This window comes from Plectrocnemia conspersa, unplaced genomic scaffold, assembly GCF_051122295.1.
Source record: "Plectrocnemia conspersa isolate PC_06_02 unplaced genomic scaffold, ASM5112229v1 ptg000001l, whole genome shotgun sequence".
Taxonomy (NCBI): domain Eukaryota; kingdom Metazoa; phylum Arthropoda; class Insecta; order Trichoptera; family Polycentropodidae; genus Plectrocnemia; species Plectrocnemia conspersa.
This window is the reverse complement of record NW_028277165.1, coordinates 13,346,673-13,372,295: the sequence shown is the minus strand read 5'-3', so window position 1 is coordinate 13,372,295 and position 25,623 is coordinate 13,346,673. Positions and strand designations below refer to the sequence as shown.

Below are 25,623 nucleotides of genomic sequence, written 5' to 3'. Positions count from 1 at the left end.
TATTCGACTATTTTGGTATTTTTTATATCAATTCAAAGGCTCTCAATATTTTTTTACAAAATAAATACAAAATATTTTTTGTTATGATCATTTAATTTTATGGTATTATTTTCTATTAAATTTATTTACATTAAAACAAATTTAATTTCAATAAAATTGATAAGCAGAATATTTTTTATTTATTGAATTATATATGTAAATGTATAGTTATTGTACCTCAAAGCAGTACATGTAAGGGCTAACAATAACGAAATGTATTTAAAATTAATAAAAGTAAAATGCTACATATAAAGTATTATCGCTATGAAAAATAAATAAATCTACAGTATAAGAAGCAAAACATGTTAACAATATGCTAAGTCACATCACCATAAGTTATTTTCTTACTTTTTAACGTAATTTTATTGTAAAAATAGAATGGAAAAGTAAATTATATATCTCTTAATACAAGCAAAAATTCCAAAGAAGATCCAAAGTGACATTTTTGATTAACAAATATTGAGTTACACTCACTTTGTACTGAATCCTAGATTTTTACAGCCAAAGATTCTCTATATCACTGCGATAGTGAAAATGATAATTCTAATGAAAAAATACTAAGTAAAACTAATTTTTTCATTATTTTCAATTTTAAGATTTAAATTCTTAACCCCCAAAATTTAGATCAAATAAATTCAATACTACAATGCATATTTAAAATATATTATTTATGCATTTTTTGCAACCAAATGTATTGAAAAACAATGAAATTTAGTAACGTTTCAAAAATACATATCAAAAATATAAATTTATTTAATTATTTTTAAATTTTACGCTTTTTCTACTTTTAAAATACGCAATTCTCACTTTGATCCCCAAAAATTTACATCAAATAAATTTAATATTAGAATGCATTATTAACTTTTAAAATCAATTATTGAAATGCGGCTAAACATCTTTTTGAGATTTTTGTTCAAGCATGTGTATAAAAAAACGATAAATTTTGCATACATTAGCAAAAACAGATCAGAAAAAACCCAATGAAATATTTAAAATAATTAAGAAAATCTACATATGAAAAAAATATTTTATGCTTTTCAATTTTTTTAACATTTAATTACTAAAAACTAAATACAAAATGCTTCTTTAAACTCCGATAAATAGAAAAATAAAATACCTAATAATAAATATAATCTATTAATATTTATAATCTGCATTTTATGAAAAAATATCACGATACTTATTGATAATATAAATATATCAGTTAATAATGTATGGCAACACAAATACTATAATAAATATATTAATTTTAAGTCATTGTCCATTACCGCATTTAAAAATAGCTTTCAAGCTACCTAATTTTTACCAAACGTCAACAATGAAAACGGTCTTTTTTCATTACTTTTAAAAAGTACGTCAACATTTTTTTAGTATCTTTGTGTTTCATATTATTAACAACTACCTAATATATTATTCATTTCTATAGAATTACTAATTTATAACACCTGAAAAATGTGATCAAACTTATAAAAGTATTAATGAATATTTAACACAAAATCTCATTGAATATAGTATATATCAGTATAAAATCATACATGTTTATTTATCTATGTTATATATATGTGTGTTGGTAAATCCGATATTAGTACAAATATTTGCATGACAAATGCATATAATGTTATCGGCGCTCTTTGTGCTAGTAGGCCGATTGCCCATCGGAACAATGGTGTTGGAAGCAAGGCGAATTACTCAAAAGGAGCACCGTCCCTATACAAAGTATACCGACGATACGAAGTCCCCTGGATCAGATTACCGTAGTTTCGTATTACACGCAATGCCGTATTGTACGAATTATGCCAATGGTCTGCTAAAATCGGGCCGACCCTTGCACAACGCATCCGCGATTAGCCCGATCAAAAGAACTTTTTGTTGAACTATTATTAATGGCGCAAAAAATATCTAAGAATCGTTCAAAAATAGCTAATTGAATCACAATCGAATTAATTGAAAATTTTTACCTAGAACAGAAAATAATTTTATATTTATATTACATAAATAAATTGCTAAATTTTTCGATATTGATTTGTTATGTAAAAATCATATTTTTATATAATATATTATTGCATTTTAGTGGGTTATGCATATGTACATATTGCCAATAAATTTGTTAATATTAATATATTTTAAATTGAAAACTATTATATGCAGAACATTTCTCTTTATTTTTAAACATGTATCAATAGTGCGAATTAGTTGTTCGTTTGCAATGAAGTTCTGTTTTATTAATAATATGAATAAAAATTAAATATAAATACGCGGCGATATTATTTCACGGCCATAAAACTCGCGAGGAAGTCAAATTAAAAACGTTAAAAAATATACAATATTTAACTCTATTCTTTTTCATAATTGAAAAATTTAAACGTTAAAATTCACATCAAACAAAGTCACAATAAAGCGTTTTTAAACGGCCAATTAAAACCGTTTATGAAATAAGAGCGTTTGAACCCCGTTCGTGCTATGGTTTAAATAATTTATTTAATGAATTGTCAAGGGGTGGCTTTCGCCCCCTGCTCCACCACCCCCGGCCGGTGGGGCCATTACCATCACCACCGTCTCCAGACTTTGCCATAGCAACTTAAACGATGTTAATTTGACTATCAAAGGCTTTCATTAGAGCCAACTCGGCGTCGCCACGGAATCTGATTAATTTTTATGAAGCAAAGCGCAAAAAGGTAAAATTATGGTTAATTTCATAATTGATACGGAGAATTTTATATTTTGCACAAATTTTACCTTTGAAGATATTTCTCGCGGAAACCAAATTGCCCATGGAGAGATAACGTTTTAATTCCACGACTGCATTGTTATTATCTACGCAACTAAACGAATTAATTTAACAGCGAGAATTACACGCAACAAAGCATGGTTATGGATGTAGAAAAAATGAGCTTTGAATGGATATAAATAGCGACAGAATGAAGGCGACACATTTGCGAGGTCTTAAGGAAAGCATCAAGCCAGCTAATGCGTGTATTATTTTTTTCTTTTCTAAAGAAAATGTATTTTTTTAAGGTACCTCGTGCTAGGATGATCATTGTGCAAAAAGTAAGATGATACGTCCCACATTACCTGGTCAATTTTATGAAAGGCTTTTGATATGTTTGTAATGCGGCATGTGAATGTTGGCGTTTGCTTTAACAAATTAATTATGATTTTTTACGTTTTTGAGATGCATACATATGTATATACGATATCTAAAATCAATATCCGAGAACTTTATTATTATCATTTTTTATTATATACAGAAAAATATAAAAAAAAAACAAGTATTCATTGCAGAAACTTTTTAAAATTAATTATATTGACATTTTGGGTCGTTAAGATACATATGTATACTACCTATTACAAAGGGTCCTAATTTTTTTAAGTCCTACCTTATTTTTATTAGTGTCACAAATAAACTTATATAAAACAGATGGTAACGTAATCGGTTTTAAAGATATTAGCCTAGAATAGTAACAAGTAATAACTATTTTATTAAATTATATACACATTATATTTAATGCAATATATTGTATATTTTTTTGCTTTCTACTAAAGAATAGGTAAAAGATTGATGTTGATTCTAAATGTCACATAATATTTAAAAAAATTAAAGACTTTAATAAGTATAATATACAAGTATTATTTAATTTAACTAAATACATGCTGTCCGAAATAAGCGAAAGTTTTCTAAGAAACAAATCAGTGGTTATAAAAAAACAGGTTAAATATATTAACTTGTAGTTCAAAATATAAGTGGCGCATTTAAAAATAGCCTGAAATTAATATTGATGGTTACTTCTCGTCTATATACAATTGGATATGAAAATATAAATTTTAAATTATTAGACATAATAAATATAAATTTTAATATGTTTTTTTTCGCTCAATTAGTGTGAAACACAAACACTTTGTATCCAAGCCTTCCAAATTTTTCTAATGTGTCTATGCAGTATTAAATTATACTGTTACTATTCTTTATATCGTAATTTCCCGGTCGATTTTTTTAACCATATATGTCATTTACTTGACTTTTTTTAAAGCAATTTAAATTACATACAATTTTGTATAAATTGTACTTCTGCATTATAATTTTTTTGGGCTATTTTTTTTAAATCCAGATGTGCTTTAACACAGATATAACAAAATACGTATTTAGGTAACAATGTCCGAAGCACGACTAACTATTACAACTTAAATTCAAAAGAAAACGACATTAATTTTGGGATTACCCAATATAATATCCGTTCGTAAATATTTAAATAATAATAATACCTGTAAAACAGAAAGCTTATACGACATTGACATATCATACGTTATTTTTTATAACCAATATTTAAATAATCTTTTCAAGCCATTTATCGTTTAATCTTCAATTTGTCTACTGTAATTGTTATTTATCGTTATAGCGTATCATTAGCAGGTAAATGTGATCGAATCCCGCTATATGAACAGAATTTATTTTGTCTAACGCCTGTAATTTATTATCTGAAAATATTCTAGATAAATAATTATTTTTATTTATTTAAATATACTCGATTTATTATTGTGCGTATGAAATCCTCCATTAGAATACTATGTATTAGGCCCGAGATTAGTATCATACCAGAAACAAATAAAACACGTATTATACAAAAAATTGCGTTACATGATTTAATTTAAATTACTAAATGCGTGGTAAAATTTCCTTATAAATCCATTTAATAGTTGCAATGCAAATTATGCCTAGGCGGAGGTCGTTCTACCAACATGTGCAGTATTTCCGATCTCAGTTTGTGTTACGTTTGTCGCTCTTTCAATATCACATAAATCGGTCGAATGTGTATGTATGCGTGCGTAATTGAGTGTTGCCCTCCACAAAACATCATCTTGTGTGTACCGGGGATGCTGCCCGGGGCGGGAGCGGCCAATCAGGACCGAAGCCCCGCCGCCCGCCAACCTCCGACCTCCGCCCCCCGGAGCCCCTTCGGCCCCCGTGCCCCCTTCCCTCCAGCCTGCCGCCGCGCCGGCAAACAACTAAATTAATTAAATCCTCGTTTTAGATATAAACTTAATTAAGCTCTGTATTTTCAGCATTACTTCTAAATTGGAAGCTTCAAAGGGAAACTGGCTCGCGCTCCGTTGCGGGGTAAACTCTTCGGCAAACAACGGAACTCCGCGCACTTCCCAAGCTTGACACACTCACTTACGCCTTTGTTGTCGCTGATCTCGCTGTACTGTCTTAACTTAACCTGTACCCGGTATTGATTGGGTGGATTTAATTTAATTAAAAGTACAGAAAGATACTGTTTTAATATATTTTAGCCAAATTTATTTTAATTTACTTCAATATTGAGTAATTGAGGTACTGGGATTGAGAAATTATGCCCTATACTTAATTTTATTATATAAATATATATATATATATATATATATATATATATATATATATATATATATATATATATATATATATATATATATATATATATAAATATATATATATATATATATATATATATATATATTTATTTATTTTTTTGTCGCAAGCAATTCGTGATCATGGCCAGAAAATCACGGCCGAAATATAGAATACGACAAGAAAGCATAAATCGCGATGAATCCCGAGATTTAAAAAAAATTATACTCGCGAATATATATATATATATATATATATGTGTGTATATATATATATATATATACATATATATATATATATATATATATATATATATATATATATATATATATATATATATATATATATATATATATATATATATATATATATATATATATATATATATATATTATATATATATATATATATATATATATATATATATATATATATATATATATATATATATATATATATAATTTCGTTTCATGAATTTTGCCAGTAAATACCTATGTAAGGGCGGGTTGTTAGTGAGGAATTAGGGCTGCCATCAAAGCAGGTCCGAGATTAAAAATACAGAAGCTAGCACAAAATCTCAAAGTGTCACTTATATTAGTTCACAGATATTTTAATACTTAGGAAAGGTGTTAATTTTCAGAATATGCGTATTTCATCCATTTTATGAGGAAAACCTCGCACAGCGAATCTCAATATGCCAATAATTAATGATTCCAGATTATTAAAAAATATTTTTGAATCGAATTGTTACTGAAGAAGTGAATTCTTTATGCGACGTAAAATACAGTGAATCAACCACAAATTCCAATAAGATTATGTTATGCATTTGGTGGGATATGAAGAGCATACTTCATAATGAAGTATTGGATTATAGACAGACAATCAAGACAGACACATAGCGTGCTCAACTAATTCGTTTAAAAGCGACTCAGACCATGAAAAATATCTTCCCTTAAGAATTAATAGGTTAGGTTAATTTACGCCAGACATAGCTCATCCTCAAGTATCAAAGAAGACAGTAAAAAAATTCAATAGACTTTTTTGGGAAATCCTTTCTCACCCACCGTATTCTTCAGACATTTCTTTAAATGACTATCATATAGTTAGAGCCCTGCAACAGTTTTAGATGGAAAAAAATATTTTTCAAAATCAGATATAAAAAACGACATTAAAGAATTTATTGCTTGCAAAATTACATTTTGTTTCGAATCAGATATAATAAAATTGATTAACATGTGCAAGAAAATTGTAAAAAAATATTGAGAATCCGTAATTTAGTAAGAGTACTGCACGTTTTATTTTATTTTACTCATTTAACCCACAGTTAAAAAAAACACAAAGACTTGTAGAACAACCCGATAGTTCGTTGCTGTACATTTTACTTATGGTCCCAAGATTCGCTGGTGCTCAGTATTTACGTCTATAGAAAATCAACAAGTACTAGTATAGAGGTAGATAATTACCTCTATACTAGTACTTGTTGATTTTTTTACACAACCCAAATTGCTTTGCACTACCCAAACTTAAGACAAAAAAAATTGTAACAGTACAACATTTTGATTTCTGAAGTATTGCTATTTCTGGCATTAACTTTCTTAGTTTTTCAATATTGGTTTCAGTGACAGTGGAGATGAAAATTTTCAAATGCTTGATTTATAATTTCACACATTATATGTATCTGAATAATGGGAGCAGAGGAGTATAATTAATTAATAATAATCCCCAAGGTGGATCTATCTAATGTTAACTTAAATTCATTGATATTTTTATTATCGAAGGTATCTGTTAAGTCTTGTATTATTTCTGTCCACTAGTTTTTTTTTGTTACTTAAAACTAAAAGTATATAAACGTACTAGTGGTATTACTTTGAAACATTTGATGTTTATTGTTTATATTTTTACATATTCCATAGAATTTAAATGTATATTTTAATGCTTTTCCAACGTGCCACTCTCCACATTTTCCCCGGTATCAAATTAATTATAATTTAAAAATGAATTTTGACAAACCAACCAACCATTCAATCGTTGAAATACAACATAATTAATAGTTTCGAATGTCGAACAGGGGCCGATTTCTAAGAGGAGCCTAATTATGCGACAAAGTCAACATGTCCCCGAGCATTACCATTATTGCGACACGCTCGCCAAACACGGAACAAAAAAATCAATCCACCCTCAAACACTGGCGTACGATAAATAATAAGTAACAATATCCCGACTGGTATTTGCCAGGCCACGTGGCAAGCACGTGACCTCGCGGGCCAAATTACAGCCCTTAGCGTGCCCACCCCCAGCCCCTGTATGTGAGCAAACATGATTTTGTGTCAATCCTGTATGCAGCTAAGCCGACTTGTCAGCAAACAGCTCATTATTATGTGGTATGAGTTTAGAAGCTGAGATTTATGCTCAGTGTCTCAGATGGGAAACTTATCGGAAATATTAATGTTAATAAAATGTTTTAATTGAATTTCAAATTGTCAAAAATATGCTTTGAACGTCCGCAATTGTAAAGCTGAATGGAACCCAATAGACGACCCTCTGTTTTTTAGTACGGGTAAATTGATCGAGGAGCGCTCAAAGCGATTCAGCCATGGGCTGCACAAAATAATTTTCCGTTTTTTTTTAATTATTTAATAATATTTATTTGGAAATTTATATTTATAATTAACAAGGACTTATATGTGTATATATATATATATATATATATATATATATATATATATATATATATATATATATATATATATATATATATATATATATATATATATATATATATATATATATATATATATATATATATATATATATATATATATATATATATATATATATATATATATATATATATATATATATGTGTATGTTTTTGAAAAGTATGTTTTAAATTACATTTAATAATTTCGAGTAGCAATGAATGTTCTACGGAAGTTTAATAAATTATTTTGAAATTTTAAAAATGTATACGCTTCTTTAAAATATTGATATATTTATTACTTGCATTGTTACAAACAGATTTATAATATTAAAAAAATAAAACTCAAAATAAAATTATGATCACATTTCTTAAATATTAAAGGAATACCTATTTGTTGATGTACAATATGTCTTTTCAACAATTGCAATAAAATATGAATATTGCTCTCAAATATGTCATATTTAAAATTAAATTTAACCAATAATTAGATGTATTCTCTTTTTTAGTATTTTTAAAAACATGAATATAGATCAAGTGTAACTTTTTCAATTTGAGTGAATTTATTAAATTATTAAAAATATTTATAAATACAATTAAAATTATAATTTAAAAATATCGCGCGCCGCCTCTGCCCGAATTCATGGCACATTGGCCCCGTGTGTCAAATTAACTCGGTTTTTTCATTTGGTTTGGAAACTTTATTAAAAACGTTTTTCGTCGTAAAACCCTCTCCAATTCAAAGTCTCTTACTATATACACAACTCACCCCCTTTACCCACTCTGATTTGTTTCGAATTGTCGCATGATTTTTCTTCACACACCCACATATTTCCCTAATACACATATGAGTGTGTATATTCACAGGTATACATAATTATGATGGTGCATTCGATTAAAGCGTTTCAGGTTAACGGAGGTGTGCCTGAACGATACAAACCACAGCGCACGGTACCGTAAATTAATTAACGCTTTAATCAAAATGTGTTCTCCAGTTATTACTTTCCCTGGACTGTTTCGCCACCCTAACCCACCGCCTCTCATTACCAACCTATCAAGTGCTTCTCATTAAGTCAATGTTTTCCATTTACGATGTGTGTGAAATCTTAACGTTTGACCCTAATTCTAAATAAATAACTTTCTAAGTATAGTGCTTTATATTATAAAATGTTATTTTCTACCACCAAATATATACAGGGGATATTTTAAAAATGTAGATACAAAGTATAAGAAATATTTCTAAATCATATTATTTGAGATTGACTTTTCAATATAATCATCATATACGTCAATGGATTTCTCAAATACGATATAAATTGAATAGTATATGTTTGTGTAAGATTTAAAGTTGCGCCTTTAAATTTATTACATAATCGTTAAAAAATAGTAAAATATATCAATTTATTAATTTAAAATTTACTGAATTGTAAAAAAATATTTTTGAACTAATATTTATATGTTTTATTTTATTTATTGAAAAAAATATTGGAAGGTGAGTTCGGAAGACGTCTCCGGCAGCCATGTTTTTGAAGCATTGTGTACCAAAGTTGGCTTGTTAGGTTCCCTAAATAACGCCTGTCACACACAGGCCATCCCGTGGAGCAAGACTTGAACTACCCAGCTTATTGTGAGATTGAACTTTGCCGTAAAACCCTCTGACATCTAAACATTTAATTCAATTTTACATTTTTCCTTCTTTGTTCGCGTAAACAAGAGGTGTAACACAAGGTCTATTAATATTTTAATACAATTTTGAACTATTAACTTAGAGAACATACATTTTTTTTATTTGTAGTTCCAAGAACTAGAAAACGATATTACAATTTGCTTATACCTAAAGAAATATATGTAAAAAGCTAGCTCAACTTATTTATATTATGAATATTTTTTGTAAATCTCGAACTTATTTATTATTAATTTTTACACTCTTACTTTTTGTTATAGTCGTTCTTACGAGTATTTTTTTTTGCTAACTTATACATGTAAGGATATGTAGTTTTTATATAGCTGTAATTATTTTTTACAAGCATAAATATTAGGTAGATAGAAATACTATTTATTGAATGGACTCTTATATTGCAATTTCATAAAAAAATCTATACAGTTTCTTCGACTGTCAGTATAAAATTATTTTATGTGGTATATATATGTTTTTAATGACACGATAACGATAATAGATTTTCTCGAAACTTTTACGAAAAAATGATTTTGGAAATATCTCGTATAGATTTTTAAGTCAGCTTGATTCGCAATTTTGTGCCAAATTAAATATAAACTGGCAATTTTAAAAATTTAAATTACGAAAATTTTATATAAAATTATTTTATATTTTTCGCCAAAAAAATATTCGTAATAAAAGAAGGTTAATGAAATATAAATTATATTAAATAAATTAAATATTTTAAATAGTGTGGCAACAAAAAATATATGAATCCCAAAATGAAATGCGTAGTAATACGGTACAAGTAAAAAATTATATAATAGAATCACTATCAATAAAGAACACAAAACAACTAAAAAAAAACTATATTTTTGTGAAAAAAACACTGATCAGTTTTTGTAGCATTTTTTACAGAACATTTCTTTAATCTATTTTAAACCTAAACAATAAAAAATATAAGACGAACTATAAATTAATATATTTTATATGTTTTAATGTTGATTAAAAATATGTAATCGAAACAAAAATTAAACATAAAACTTCTTAAACAATAAAAAAATTACGCATTTTCACTGTTGCGTTCTTTTATTAAGATGACTTGAATATATTTTGCATTTAAAATTCTAATAATCATTAATTTAAATATGTTTTATTCGAAATTAAATGTCACATTATTTGTTCTCCGATTACCTAATATAAATAGCAAAAATTAAACCCATGAAATCCCAACTGTATTTATATTGTTTTAGGAGATAAATTGTACTACATAACATAACACAAATTATTGTACAATTATTTAATAAATTTTATATTAAAAATAATATAAAAGTTTCCAACAATGTCACAACATTATTTATATAAATAATATATAAAAAATATGTTGCCCAGTAATGGAACCACTATTTCCTTAATAACATGTTGCGTTATTTGCGAGTGTTACGCAAATAAACAGAGTTTATCTGTGTGTGTGTAGCATTGAATATTCGGAGGGTAGCTTCCCTTCTCTCCGTACGTCAAGAGGCAAACCTTGAGATAGAGGCGAAATTCGCACCAAAGGCTAAACGGGAAACGAGAAGTAAAATGGGGGCGAAGAAAGATTTTCTAAAACTTCCCCGCTAGAGACCGCCCAGTCTGGCGGTGTAGAATGGAGGGAAATAGAAAATGGCATAGGGGAGTCTTGGAAAACCTTTATTTACACTTCTTGCGAGAGTTTTGCGCAACCAGAACGGAGCTACATACACTTCCTTTGCACAGAAGACGATCTAAATTGGGATGCAATAGAGATGGCGCATCTACTCTGTGTGATATAAAAAATATTAAATTGTATTTGTTTCCATTAAAAAAAGTGTGGAAATATTAGAGGAATTCTATTTATCCGAGCAAAATAACGTTGCGTACGTAAGCAATAAAAATTAAGCAGCGTCGAAAAATAAAGGCGGGTTATATAAATATATAAAGAAAAAAGCACTTTCCATGGAAATAATTAATTTTCCTCGGCGGCAGGTTGAGCCGTTAGATTTTCCGTCCAATTTGCTTCTATTCAACGCAAATTTCCCCATTATTATATTACGGCCTAATTTCTTCTCGCTATGTATACATGCAGCGGTCGTCAACAGTTTAAAAACACATAATGTGCATGTTTAAAAATAACAATAAAAATAGTTAATATAAATAATAATATTATTATTATTAAAAATATTAATTTTATAGATATTCTATATGATTCACACCATTTCATTCCTGTAATTATGTTGTATAATTTCATAACCATATTTTATTTATTTATTCAATACTTTAATAGCAATTATCTTAAAATTTAATATTTTTCAAAGAATATTGAAATGATGTATGAAAAAAAATATATTGTTTTCAAATCAACAATAATGAAGGATCTAAGCTTTAAAAAACACCATAGTATTACAGGTAGATTAATAAAATAACTGGCATAGAAATATATAAAAATCATTATAAATATACATATTTAATAACATACTAAGAGTAACATATTGCCTGAACCAGTAGAAAGTTACAAAAATAATATTGCTACCAGAACCGATAAAGTATACAGATAAAATCTTTAAAAAGATGGTTCCTCTAAGCACATAAGCCAATATAAAATCATACAAACCTTATTCCTAAACATAAATTTAGATTAAGGAAGGAGCATTCAACTACTGAACAGGCACACAAAATCACTAGTAAAATATCTGAAGACCCGGATGAAAAACGATACTAACTTCTAGCATATTTGGACATCTGTCAGGCATTAGAGATTATTATATATAAAATAAAAATAAACCGACCTCATCATTTTTTCAGAATATTAAAGTTATTTGTTACCAATCGCCTTTTTTTAATTAAGCGTGGAGAATAACAAGCAACTTTTTTTTTAATAAATTTTGGTGTACCACAGAAGCGTGCATGGACCCGTCTTATATCTATTGTATACTGCAGATCTCCTAAAGATGGAACATACCAAGGTGATTAAATATGCTAATGATATTGTGGTATTGGCATCACTTTACTACAAGAAAATATCGGCAGAATTCGGAAGTGGCTGAAGAAATGGAAGATAAAAGCATTTGAAACAAAATTTGTTGATGTAATTTTCTCCATGAGAAAAGTGAATTGCCCGCCAGTATTCTTTAATACTAACTACAGACAGAAAACGTGACGTATAGGCAATCATACCAAAAAATACATGAACCGACTAAAAGATCACCCTAATTGCTAAACAAATAAAATTTACAATAAGACTAAAAAAATTAAGTAGATAGACCTAGCAATAAGATTTGCCAACTAATAGCTGCTAGCGATGACAGCTGATGATAAAAAAGTCACAAAAATCACAAAATTGTCCACATAGAACAAAGTGTAGAAGAAAAAATGGATTAATGATTATTTGCATTTTGCCAATATATATTCGGTAATAAAATCATATGTTTAATCATACCTAGTTTATAAACATAATAATTATTTTTATCTTTTTTATTTTTACTACAAATACAATAATATAATACATATAAATACATATCATTTATTAAGAACCTTATAATAATTTAATACGTTCCAGCACTCCAATTGATATCATCAAAATAAATTTCATTATATTTTCCTAGAATTTTCTAAATATTGTTTGTGTCATATTACTCAAACTTTCCATTAGACTACAATATTTTCAATACTCAAAAAATACTTAAATAAAATCAAATAATACTACAACAAATATTAGTATTTATTTTCTTTAATCGTAAAAACCAATAAACCACCATAAAAACTATATTATAATATTAATATTAATTAATTACTTTAATAACTTGTTCATCTGGTCTTAAAAATCATGACTTTAATATAAGGACTTATATTAAAGATTAAATTAAATTATATTAAAATATAGTAAATTTTAATATAATTTAATTTAATTAAATAAAAGACGATATCTTGTGTCGCCTGGCGGAATTATCGCATCAAGAAATTCCATCAGATACGGCGCTGTGTGGTGAACGGTTGAAAAGGTGAAATTTACAAAACCAATAGCAATTTTCCGGCAAGAGCTGCCTTCAAAGGGAGCACAAATTCGATAAACAAGTTAGCCCCACACCGACGACCATTTTTATATCAGCTTTTACCCGGCGGGCGAAAACTGTTTCTCTGGTCGGCTTGTTGTAAGAAAGGATCGGGAAAATCGCAAGAGCAGCAGTAAATACCAGAAAATTATATACATACATGAAACGTATCATGTTTATTATTATATATAATAAACAGTATTAACATACAGTGTCCAAGGATCATTTAGTGTACAGTATATCCTCAAACACGACTCTTCCGGTGGTGGAACTTTAAATTTTTTACTTCGCAGCAAAAAATTTTAGTCCAAAGAATTAATTAATTACAATAATTTTATAGTTACATGCATTTTAATATTGATAATGCATAAATGTATTATCACTGCCATTTATAAATAGGATTTTGTGCCATGTAATTCTGTAACTGGGCTTATGATACAAGGTATGAAAGAGATATATGAGAGAGAAGGTATAATATGTTAATATCTGGTAATACATTGTAATCAATACATTTTCACCGTTTGGTCGTTAATTAATATAAATGATAGCTATATTCCATTTTTTTTTACTGAGTATAACATTACTTTATATATAGTAATTTATTCTCACTGAATTAAAATGTGTAATATAATGAGCTCGTACGATCTCTAGGGCACCGAAATTTGTTTCTTCTTCGGGCATTTTCCACTTACGGCCGGACAAAGGGCACTCGAATGCTAAACTTGCAAAATTGAAAATCTAATTTATAGACCTTTTCAAACATTTGCTCTCCGGAGATTTCCCCTAAGCAAATAGTATCCTTCTTCGGATCCTGATTTGTCCGATAAAGTTTCCCGCACAATAACTCAGACGTTTTTCGATATTGCGTTTCGTAGCGAGTTATTGAGTTTGCTTATTCCTTTCAACCCGAAACTTCTATTTCATTTGCCAGTTTGAATTCACAATTTGTACATACTTAGGTATACATACATTTGGTGTATACAATAGATATAAATATTTGCATAAACACGGCAATTTAAATAGTATTTTTATTTATAAACATTTTAGTTTCTCGTATACTAAATTTAGAAGCATATGTTTTAATTCATCGATTAATAACAATTCGGTTTATTAAGTATCAGTTTTTATATAAATCTTGTCTAAATCTATAAATTCACATCCAACAATGTGATGAAATAACTCTCGAGCTAATCTATTATAATAAAAAATACTAAAGCTTATCTACATATATACATCATACTCATACATATATGATTCTATACAATACATCAATTTTTTTCTGTCACGTGCAAAACATCACGATTTTGACGACTTGTCAAAATTAACTTCCTCCATCGCTGACAACTCGTTCAACCACATCCATTCAATCTATTTCGATAAATGCTATACAAAAATCAATGTATATGTTATATACAACACATTGGTTTATTTTAACCAACTAATTAGTTTTAAAATGTTACATACCACTTTAGTGCTAAATATTATTGAACATAATAGATCGGTATCTTTAAATCTGAAATCAGTTAAAGATTCTAGCATATGTACGTTTATTTATATATAACAGAAAAGTATAGATCTCATTCACAGATAACAACCCGGAAATTTAAAGATTTTTCGCTGTCTCAAGTCCTGGGAATTTAAAAAGAATAACCAGCGACTTAAAATTTTATTTTATATATCGCACATTATTTTTTCAAAATAAAATCTGCATAGTAAGAATTTGAAATTATTTTTAAAACTGACGTTGTTACAGTAACAACTGATAGAGAAATTGTCATGAAAAATATGGACGTGAGGCGCTATAAAAGTTTTATACCAGAAAGAGGATGAATGTAAAACACGTGAAGATTCTAATGAAGAGGACAACGACGATGAATACTTTTAAAATAATGAGAGTGCAGAAATTCCAAATGAAAAACTATGTCTGAAACCGAGCTTTAATAAGGTTCTAAATATGACTCGATAAATAATCAAATTATTTCGAAAAAATCTAACGAAAGGTACAATTTTACAAAAATATGTAAAGAGCGAATTTGCTGACGAGATTAATGAAAACGAGATAAAATATCCATTAAAAATATATCTAATAAAATATGTTCAATTTGTTTTAATAAATTTTTACCCGTCATGTTTTTCAACAGATAATATAAGTTAATTTTTTAACATACATTTTTTTCCATTATTTAAACGAAAAATAATCAAAGTCTAGAGTTCTAGGAATTATTTGTAATTTAAAAATTTGTGTCTCGAGTCCCGGGAATTGAAAAAACCCAAGACTTTAGAAACGCTAGTTGAAAGTAATGTTTAACGAAAACTCAAATAAAACATATATGTGTCACACAACAAACTATTCCAAAATCTTTACATTAGTTAATAATAATTCAAAAGCTTTAAAAGTAAAAGATAATATTTAAACCCATCTGAATAACTATTGTTATTATTAGTAAATTAAATTGCAACCAAGTCAAAAAATCGCGTGACCAGTCAGCAGTCTGTGTAGGTGCCTGGCAGCTGGTAGTTGGTAGTGCAATGTTGTCACCACCTATAATATATTTATTTGTATTATGGCAACCCTCGTCGCTCGTTCAATAAAACTGTCCAAGTTTAATCAATCACGCGCGCTATTCTCAAAACCCAGCAAACACATCATCACGCATATTATATGTTAATATAATATTTCTAACACAAATACATATAAAATTTATAAAATAATTGCTTTAATATTTTTACACCGTAAGGTAATGATCAATAATAAAAATAGTTTTCCATACTAGGTATGGAAAAAATTTCAATCAGCAAATAATATAGGATGATTTTCACATTTACATTTATTTTTTATATATTATATTTCTCTACTTCAACCATAGATTTATATATTTTAAATCTTTCGTTGTAACGTGACAGACATTAGTCCAATGCATTACAACGAGATAAATCTGTACCAACTAGGTAAGTCAATCAGACCAAGTCTAAAATCATAAAGAAAAATTGTGAAAAATATTGGAACAGACATTTTTTATTGAAAAAGCAATAACAAAATTAGTTAACATATAACTTACTATAAATAAATAGTAACATTAAATTAACTGATAATGGTACAAATTACATTAATTTTCCAAATGATTTATTTATATGTGAGTGCAATTCTTCTATCGCTTTTTTGAATATTTTTTTTCTACTTTTTTAAAACTTTTTAAAAATTATTAAAAAATATCATTTAAATATAATCGTATTATTTCTTTAGTTATATATGTAAATATATAACTATCTAGGGTACTTCAAAGAAGTGAAATATTGACCGCCGTACATGAACGGCGATACCGCTCAGAGGGTTAAGAAGCTAGTCCCTGCAAGTATGACTATGAAAATATAAATATGATTCACTTTTTTTCATTTAAGTTATGCTGGGATATGATTCCCTCGAGTCGCGTCGACTAGTGTGCTTCGGAAAGCACTTCTATAAGTTGTTGCTAGGGAATATATATAATCCAAAGATTTCAAAAATTGTTTTTGTGTGCCACCTTATTACCAGAATTCATGGGTATTGTTTCGCTAATATTCAAATATTATTTCAATAATATAATTTTAAAATTTGATTCCGACCTGTTTCTCAAGTTTCACTTTTTATCGCATGTTTTAATACCATTTAAAATCGATTGTAAACGTAGTTTGTCGACAAGACTTGCTAAAAGCATATGAATCTAATCTTATTTGTAATTTTTAAGTTTTTTTTATGTCGGAATTATATAATCCTTTTTGAATTAAAAGCCCATACAAAGCCTTAATGATCGATGTATGCGATGGAATGGGTATAGAGGTACTAAGATCTGCATTTCATAAAATTACATCATTACATCAACCTATGCTATGCAAAAAAATATATTTAATAAACAATAAAAAAATAGTTTGAAACAGGCGTACTGAATTTATCCAGAATTGTCACTTAGCTTCCGACTTTTGAGCGAAACTCACACAAAGTAGAGCTTCGCTGAGTATCGACCGAGACGACATATAAGCCGAAAAAGCATTTACTTTTCACTTCCAAGTTAGACCAGGTTCAGTTACGAAAACAATGGAAATTGAAGAGTTCAGCCTGATTTTTAGAGACGATACAAGACTAATGTAAATTAAAAATATGTGTTAATAAAAACTTTACACACTGGTTGTGGTTTTGGCCTGTCAAAAATATGAACAACGTCTTAAATTATTTTTAATTGTATTTTTAATATTTTTAAATCTTAGGGTAAAGATTTTAATGGACTAGCCTAATGACGGCACGCCAGTTTTTGTGTACTATTTTTTAAATATTAAAAAAATCATGTAATTTTACAAGTAACTTAATTTTTGTGTCATATAAGTGCAAAATTTCTGTACGGTGTAATTTATATATAATGCAAATTTTTTACTTAACAGGAAATGAAAACTAATACATCTTATACCATAAAAAAAACATTTACCACTTCCGATTGCCAGCAATAAGATTTATATTTGCACATTCAAGTTCAACGTTAACTTCAACACAAACATATTAATTAAACGTGTTATTTAATTTATAATAATAAATTAGCATAGATATGCTTGATATATTGTATGAAATATGATTCATAGACATGGAACATACATTTTCGTATATTTTTCTTTTTCTCCGTTACCATTTCACAGCACAATAAAATATATTTTATTCACTTCTTCATAATGTTATTTTTCATATTCTTATTATACGGTGAAACTGTGAGCCGGTTCACCTCGCAGGGGTGAATTGTTCGACGTAGCACGCCACAGCACGCTAACGTGTCTGGCAACGATTTGACGTCACACGACTCACCCCCGGAACGAGGGGGCAGAAAATAAACAATATTCTTAATTCGATTACCCAACAAATTTCAATGAAAAAACAGATAAAACCTCGAACTTATGGCCGCAGGCGTGCGTAATTTTACGACGCGCCAGACGCGAAAAGCTTCGTTTTTTATTGGGTGAAGATCTTTTCCCTTCACATTTACCCCTTTTTGAACTTAACACGTGAGCTTGCGGCTAGAATAAACGCGCATTACTTTTGATTGCCGTGTAATTATTTTTTATGATATTGTATAATTTTGGCTTAATCTTTCTGACTTGCGCGAATGTGTTCAGATTGGGTTAATAATATATTGTGCACATTTTTCTCGTGGTCAGTTAAACACTTAAACATGATAAATTGTAATCAATTAACAAAATAAAATAAATAATCCAATACTACATGGTAAAATAAAATTGCTGACAAGAAAATCAATATTCGTTCATATATGTAATAGGAGCAATTTTGCTATTTAAGTTGCACTGTGATAATTTAAGCACTTAAGAATATATAATATTTAATCTATAGATTTCAACCTATTTTTTTTGCTATTTTCTTAACTATTTTATATTATAGTTACTGGTAAGGGTGATTTTCGTGTGTGGAGAACCAATGTTTTTAAGTGTAATAGATCAAAATTTATTTATTCTCAGCCATACAAAAATAGTATTGTTTATATATTACCAATTTGAATTGCAAATTACGGCGTGCGTTAACATCACGCAATAAACATATTTACCACATAATTTATTCGATATTGGCATTTTATTGAATTTATTCGCACAATTGAAATTTAATCTGCGGTCGGAATCACATTGAATTACTATTAATCATAGTTGTTGCGCAAAATTGGCAATTAGCATAAAAGCATTTCAATGCTTTGGTGGTTGTTTTCGCGTGCGTCTAGCGCGTGCCTCATTGACCCGTAACGGGTCAGCAATCATATTGGATATAACCGAAAGAGAAAAATGCATGTGAAATTCTGTAACGATAATGGAACAAGAAAGAGAAACGCATGTAGTTATTAATAAATGCTTCCATAAGTTCACGCCTATTTTATATTTTTTAAAAAAGCGCCTCAAAAGCTATTATATTGTACTGCCCACCTTACTTCTTAACGTTGAGGCTTTTTGAATTCAGTATAAGATCCTCGAGTACTACCTTTTCGCTAATTCCACTCGACAAAAATAAACACAATTGATTTATTAAACTATTCTTCTTGCAGAATTAAATATAATTTTTATATCATCAAGAACTTTAGTTTAATCTAATTATTAAATATTGTAGTTCCCAAGACTCATAATATTCGACACCAAAACCACATCTGATAATAATTAAATTAAAATAATAACACTTTTTTTATGTTCCTCGCATGCTCCTGGATTCTACATGATATAGTTCTATAGAGAATATGCATTTTTTAATTATAAATATCGCTTTAAAATATTAAAAGCATTGCTGATTTTTAATCATACAAATCGTTTAATGATTAAATATTTTTTTTCATTTATTTATAAACCTTAAATTTTATTTATTATATCCATATTTTTCTCTCATATGTGAATCATATTGACACTCTGATCTATGTATCAGGGGTGTTTATTTTGACACAATACAAAGGTACTAAGATAATAATTGATATTTGTGCGACAATTTGCGTCACATTCACGTATAATTATGTTTATATATACGTGTAGTCCGCTTATCCATGTCTGCATCCAAAAGAAGCAGTTGTCTTTTAAGCGAGTTGGGCTGGATCATGATTGACGTGAAGAGAGAAGCAGTGATTTTCTTAATCTTCTCGTGATAAGCGGCACTTTTTGGTTTCCAGTATTTTTAATTTTCATATAATACAAATTTATTACGATAATAATTGATATTTGTGCGACAATTTGAGTCACGTTCACGTATAATTCTGTATAATTATTTTTATGCATCAGTGTAGTCCGCTTATCCGTATCTGCATCTAAAGTATGCAGTTGTCTCCAAAGCCAGTTCAAGTTCTTCAGAATTGACGGGAAGAGAGAAGCGGTGATTTTCTTGATCTTCTCGTGATTAGTGGCATCATTTGGTTTCGAGTTCATACGAACTCAGTAAGTTTTAAGTTTGAGAGCTCTAATATAAGTTGTTGATGTTGTTGTCGGGAGCGAATCTTGCACAAAATTTATTGCTTTATACATATGATCAGCCGGAGGGAGGCTTAGTGCTCACCCAATTTTCATTATAAATATTGGAGGTGTAATTTGATTTGTTCTCCTGGCTGTTTTCTTATTAAACTTTTATGACCGTTGCGTTTTGAGATTAAACATTAAACTTCCGTTAAAATTTGAACAAGCCATGATAGAGAAAACTCTATCAATGCATATTATATCGAAAATATGTATTGTAAAAATTTAAAGATTTTAAATCATTTTTTTACTCGTCACTAACATTATTTCCGTTTTTACATTTGAATATGTTTAAATAATTAACTTATCGACCTAATTTAATTTAATTAATTTAATCAAATACGTCCGAACTTGCATGTTCAACAAAGAACAAATATTTATTTATTAGCGCCCTAATCAAGATCTTGTAGTATTAAGCCTAAGCCTCCAATTCTGCGGGGAGCCGATTCGTGACTGTTCACACGAAATTAACTTTTTTATGGGCATAATGGGTGACAAAATGGCCCGGCGAGCTTGTGGGGGCAAAAAGCGGCCCTGCGATAAGCTATTGTTATGATAAATTTAGTGTTTACACAAATGTCACCAAAAGTTATACGAAACACTTGAGAGGCCCTTTACTTCCACGTGACACGCCATCGACGAAAAAATATATTACAATGCGGCGGAGCGCGTAAAAAGCGGAATTGTCTTTTATGGGCAAACCTAAATTGATAATAACCAAGCTGGATTTAGGTGGAAACAATTTAAATAAATTGAATTCTCAGATTTACCAGCTTTGTCGGTTAATTCAGTTAAGTTTTGCCGAATCAATAAAACGAGATCGGGGTGTTCAAAATTGGAAACAATTATTATACAATCATGATTGAGAATTTTTTGCAACGTAAATGGAAAAATAAGCTAATGAAAAGCGCTACCGCAACTGCTGTAGAATTTGACATAATGATACATCAATAATTTTGTAATTTTTGTTCAATATCATTGTGACAACCCGTTAATATATTAGATTGAAGAATTTTGAAATTGAATTATTTATATTTTACATTTTATATTATTTTTTATATAAAGACAAGCAAATTTTATATTAAAAAAAGTTTACTTAAATTGAATAAAATTGATGACTACCATGTAAATGAAATATAAGGAGGGGAAATATGTAGGAATTCTAATACGGCCAACACAATAGACAAATGATATAAGTCGGTAACTAATACCTGAGAGACCTAGGCTTGTATCCCATGTGAACCTTAGTACTTTTAAATATATCTGAAAAATCTTATTTAGTGAATTTTATATAATTTTAATATCGATCGATCATTACAAATTTAATTTTTTATAAGTTTTCTTAATCTCACGGACGAATAATTATAATTAAAATTATTCAAAGTCGTGCATAGTGCCATATTGATTGATTGATTAATTAAATAAATGTCACTGACAGACTTTGATTTCAAGATATTGTCTAACTAGTATATTTAAATAGTAATAAGCTTATTGTGTTTACCCTGTTGTAATGTATTTAGCTAACCCCTGTCATATATTTCAAAATAATATTTACAATAAATAAATAAATAAATTTCTCTCGTCAGTGATCTGAGATTTAATATAAATAATATTTATATAAATGATATACATATGTATGAATTAGTTTAATATATTATATAGCGCAGCTCGGTTAAATGATATCCTAATAAAATAACATTTAATCAATAAGATCAAAAAATTCTTAGCGTCCAATTTATTATAAAACATAAAAAGCACTATGAAGCTAATTTAATCTCGACATTTTTAGGGAAATAGTAGTTAATTATAAAAATACGCTACGTGAGTAATTATTATTGTATTAACAGAACATTATATTTCAAAGTAAAACATCGCAAAAAAATAACTTTGTTCAACTATATTTTCAGCACACGAGACTAAAAAGTTAACAACTCTAGTGAATATGTGTTGATATATAGTAGTATTGATTACAAATACATATATATACTAATGTAGAAATTTTATAAAGTTTTACTGGTTATTTCACAGTATTATTTATTAGTTGTTACCTCTCCGGAAAATTTATGTTGAATTTAAAGTTGCGCCATTCGATCTGTAACAGATCATTTTTCTATATATTTATTTTTATTTTAGTTATATATTGATATTTTAACGAATAATACACTATTTAAGTATATTATACGTTATATGCAAATATTTTGATTTAATTTCACTAGTTCGGCAAACAAAGAAATTGTATATTTGCTTATTTATTTATTTTTGCTTTATCGCAACTATTAAAATAATTTCTAGCTATGCCACAAGTGTTCGAGTATTTCATAAAATCGTGCCATATTTATTATGTAGAAATAGCGTGTCTTGTAGCCACCAAACCAGGCACCAAATGACACGTCCATGGTTACACGTCTGACTGAATGCTATGACAGCTTTACTCTACAGCACGTGAGCCAAAATAACCTAAATATTTTATTTCCAAAACCTTTTAAAAACAATTTTGTGCAAATTTGTTTAATTACAACCTTACAAACTTATTTACAGCTTATTCGGTCGTAAATTGGCCATCGTATGATAAATAATCCGGCAACATTTCATAGCCGGGTAGTCACGGGGGTTATATGTCATGACAGGGGATCACGGTTCACAACTCGTATAAATCTCTTTTATTATGTATTGTAAATCAACGTGACGTGAGTGTTTACCCGTTACTTCTACTTTTTCATGTCTCGTAGCATATCATCACGACATTTTCCCTCGTCGTACGAATCAAATAATATAATTTATGGCCCGCCAAATGAAACGCTCTTCTATTTATTGCTTTGCATAGGTCATGATAGATAGTTTTAAACTATCTATCCATTATTAACTAGTATAAAATGAAACTGAACTTAAGTTTGAAAATAATATAAACGCATAACTAATGATATTGTTTATTTTTTTCAGGTGTGGTTTCAAAACAGACGAGCGAAATGGCGCAGGCAGGAAAAAATGGAAGCAGCCAGATTAGGACTATCAGAATATCACGCAGTCAGTTCTTTATCGCGTATGGGTCCTGGGCCAGGCTTAGGACATGGACTTGGACTTCCTTCAGAACCTTGGCTCTCTGGACCGCTACTTTCAGCTCTACCGGGATTCTTATCGCATCCGCACGCAGCGTACCCGAGTTATCTAGCACCGGCTTTAGTAGAACGACCTCCAACTCCACCTCCAGCTCCACCGGCTCCAGACCCGAGAACGACATCGATCGCAGCTCTAAGAATGAAAGCCAAAGAACACGTAGACAGTATCAGTAAAGGCCTACAAATGGTCTAAAAACTCTAAATCAGTCATAAACTATGTACTTAATATTTATATTTTTAGCGAGCGCCTGTGAATAAATTGTAAATAATAAATGTATAGATTAAATAAATATATCAAATTAAGTCATATTAATTAATTATTATATATATATTTATTACGCTGCCAATTTAGAAATATATTAGCTTTTAAGTAAAATCTTCATAACAAACTATTGACTGTCGTTAAAGAAAATGAGTAGTACGTTTTTATTTTATTATATATAAATCAATAGAACTTCTTTATTTAAATTGTATGTTTAACTAACGCAATTTGTATATATATAAACATATCATCCAAATATATTGACGATATTGTAAATACATAATATTAAATAAATAAAATCTCGTATATGTATTATTTATCATGATGAAAAAACTCGTACTGATGTTAATAAATGTTAATAAAAACTAGCGATATTTACTTTTTGGATATTTCATTTGACACCACCCGCGGCTTATATATAAAACAGTAATTTGATAGTGAAGTGATTGCTTTACAATTAATTGGCTGTTTAGAAGTAATCTTGTACCCTTATACGAAACGCTCCCCCTATCAAACAAATACTAGATAAAGTCACCCCTTATATATAATAGCTTCGAAATTGTCCGACTTGAAAAAATGATTTGAAACAAAATAACGAAATAAAAATATCGTTTTATGTTCAACCCCCTTGGCAATTATTAAATAATAAGTAAAATCGATTATTTATATTAAGCTGCTTTTCATTGTATCTGTCAATGATGCTATTAATTTAATTTAAAGTAATAATCCTACATAATTTTACAAATGAAACAGAAAGAGAGAATTAAAATTAATTCTTGCACAAATCACACGTATCTGTGAAAAAAACGGCGAATAAACTAATTATAACAGTAACAATTTTGGAGCGCTTTTAATATCGAAATCAATACAATAAAATATGTCGAAAAATTATTCTACATAGAATATTTTTTACTTTGCATCTTTAAAATTTAATGAAAATAATATTTTTAGTATCAAATAGCCTTTTTATTAATTTAAAATATTAAATTCAATCTTATAACTATACAAGATCATCGAAAAACTATTATAATAAAAAGAATTGCAAGTGTGAGTGGAAAATATATTTAAAATCTTTTAAATTTGTATCGTAATACCATGGGATAAAATATTAAACTATAAATATTTTTTTTTAATTACAGATTTCAATATTTATGTCTCTCTAAGATATTGATCATATGCTCCAATGTGACTCAATTTTGAAAAAATTAAAAAATCTATTTAATTAGAAATTTTCATTATATTTTAATAACGCAAAAATTTAAATTTAAAAATATACTTAATAATCAAATAAATATATAATCACTTACTTTTATTTAAGATACAAACGAAGAAAATTTTGAGCTTTTATCGTGCGACTACGATTAAATATCACTGAGCTTTGAACTTTACACTC

General features: G+C 28.4%; 1 protein-coding gene across 1 annotated transcript in view; it reads left to right on the top strand.

Annotated features, from left to right (window-relative positions):
- LOC148238918 (uncharacterized) overlaps window positions 1-24,606 on the top strand; it is a 51,963-nt gene extending 27,357 nt beyond the window's left edge. Inside the window, exon 3 of the mRNA XM_088187564.1 lies at window positions 23,793-24,606. Within this exon, the coding sequence (XP_088043690.1) occupies window positions 23,793-24,161 (369 nt within the window). The 3' untranslated portion in view covers window positions 24,162-24,606. The remainder of the gene's footprint in view (window positions 1-23,792) is intronic.
- The last annotated feature ends 1,017 nt before the right edge of the window (window positions 24,607-25,623 follow it).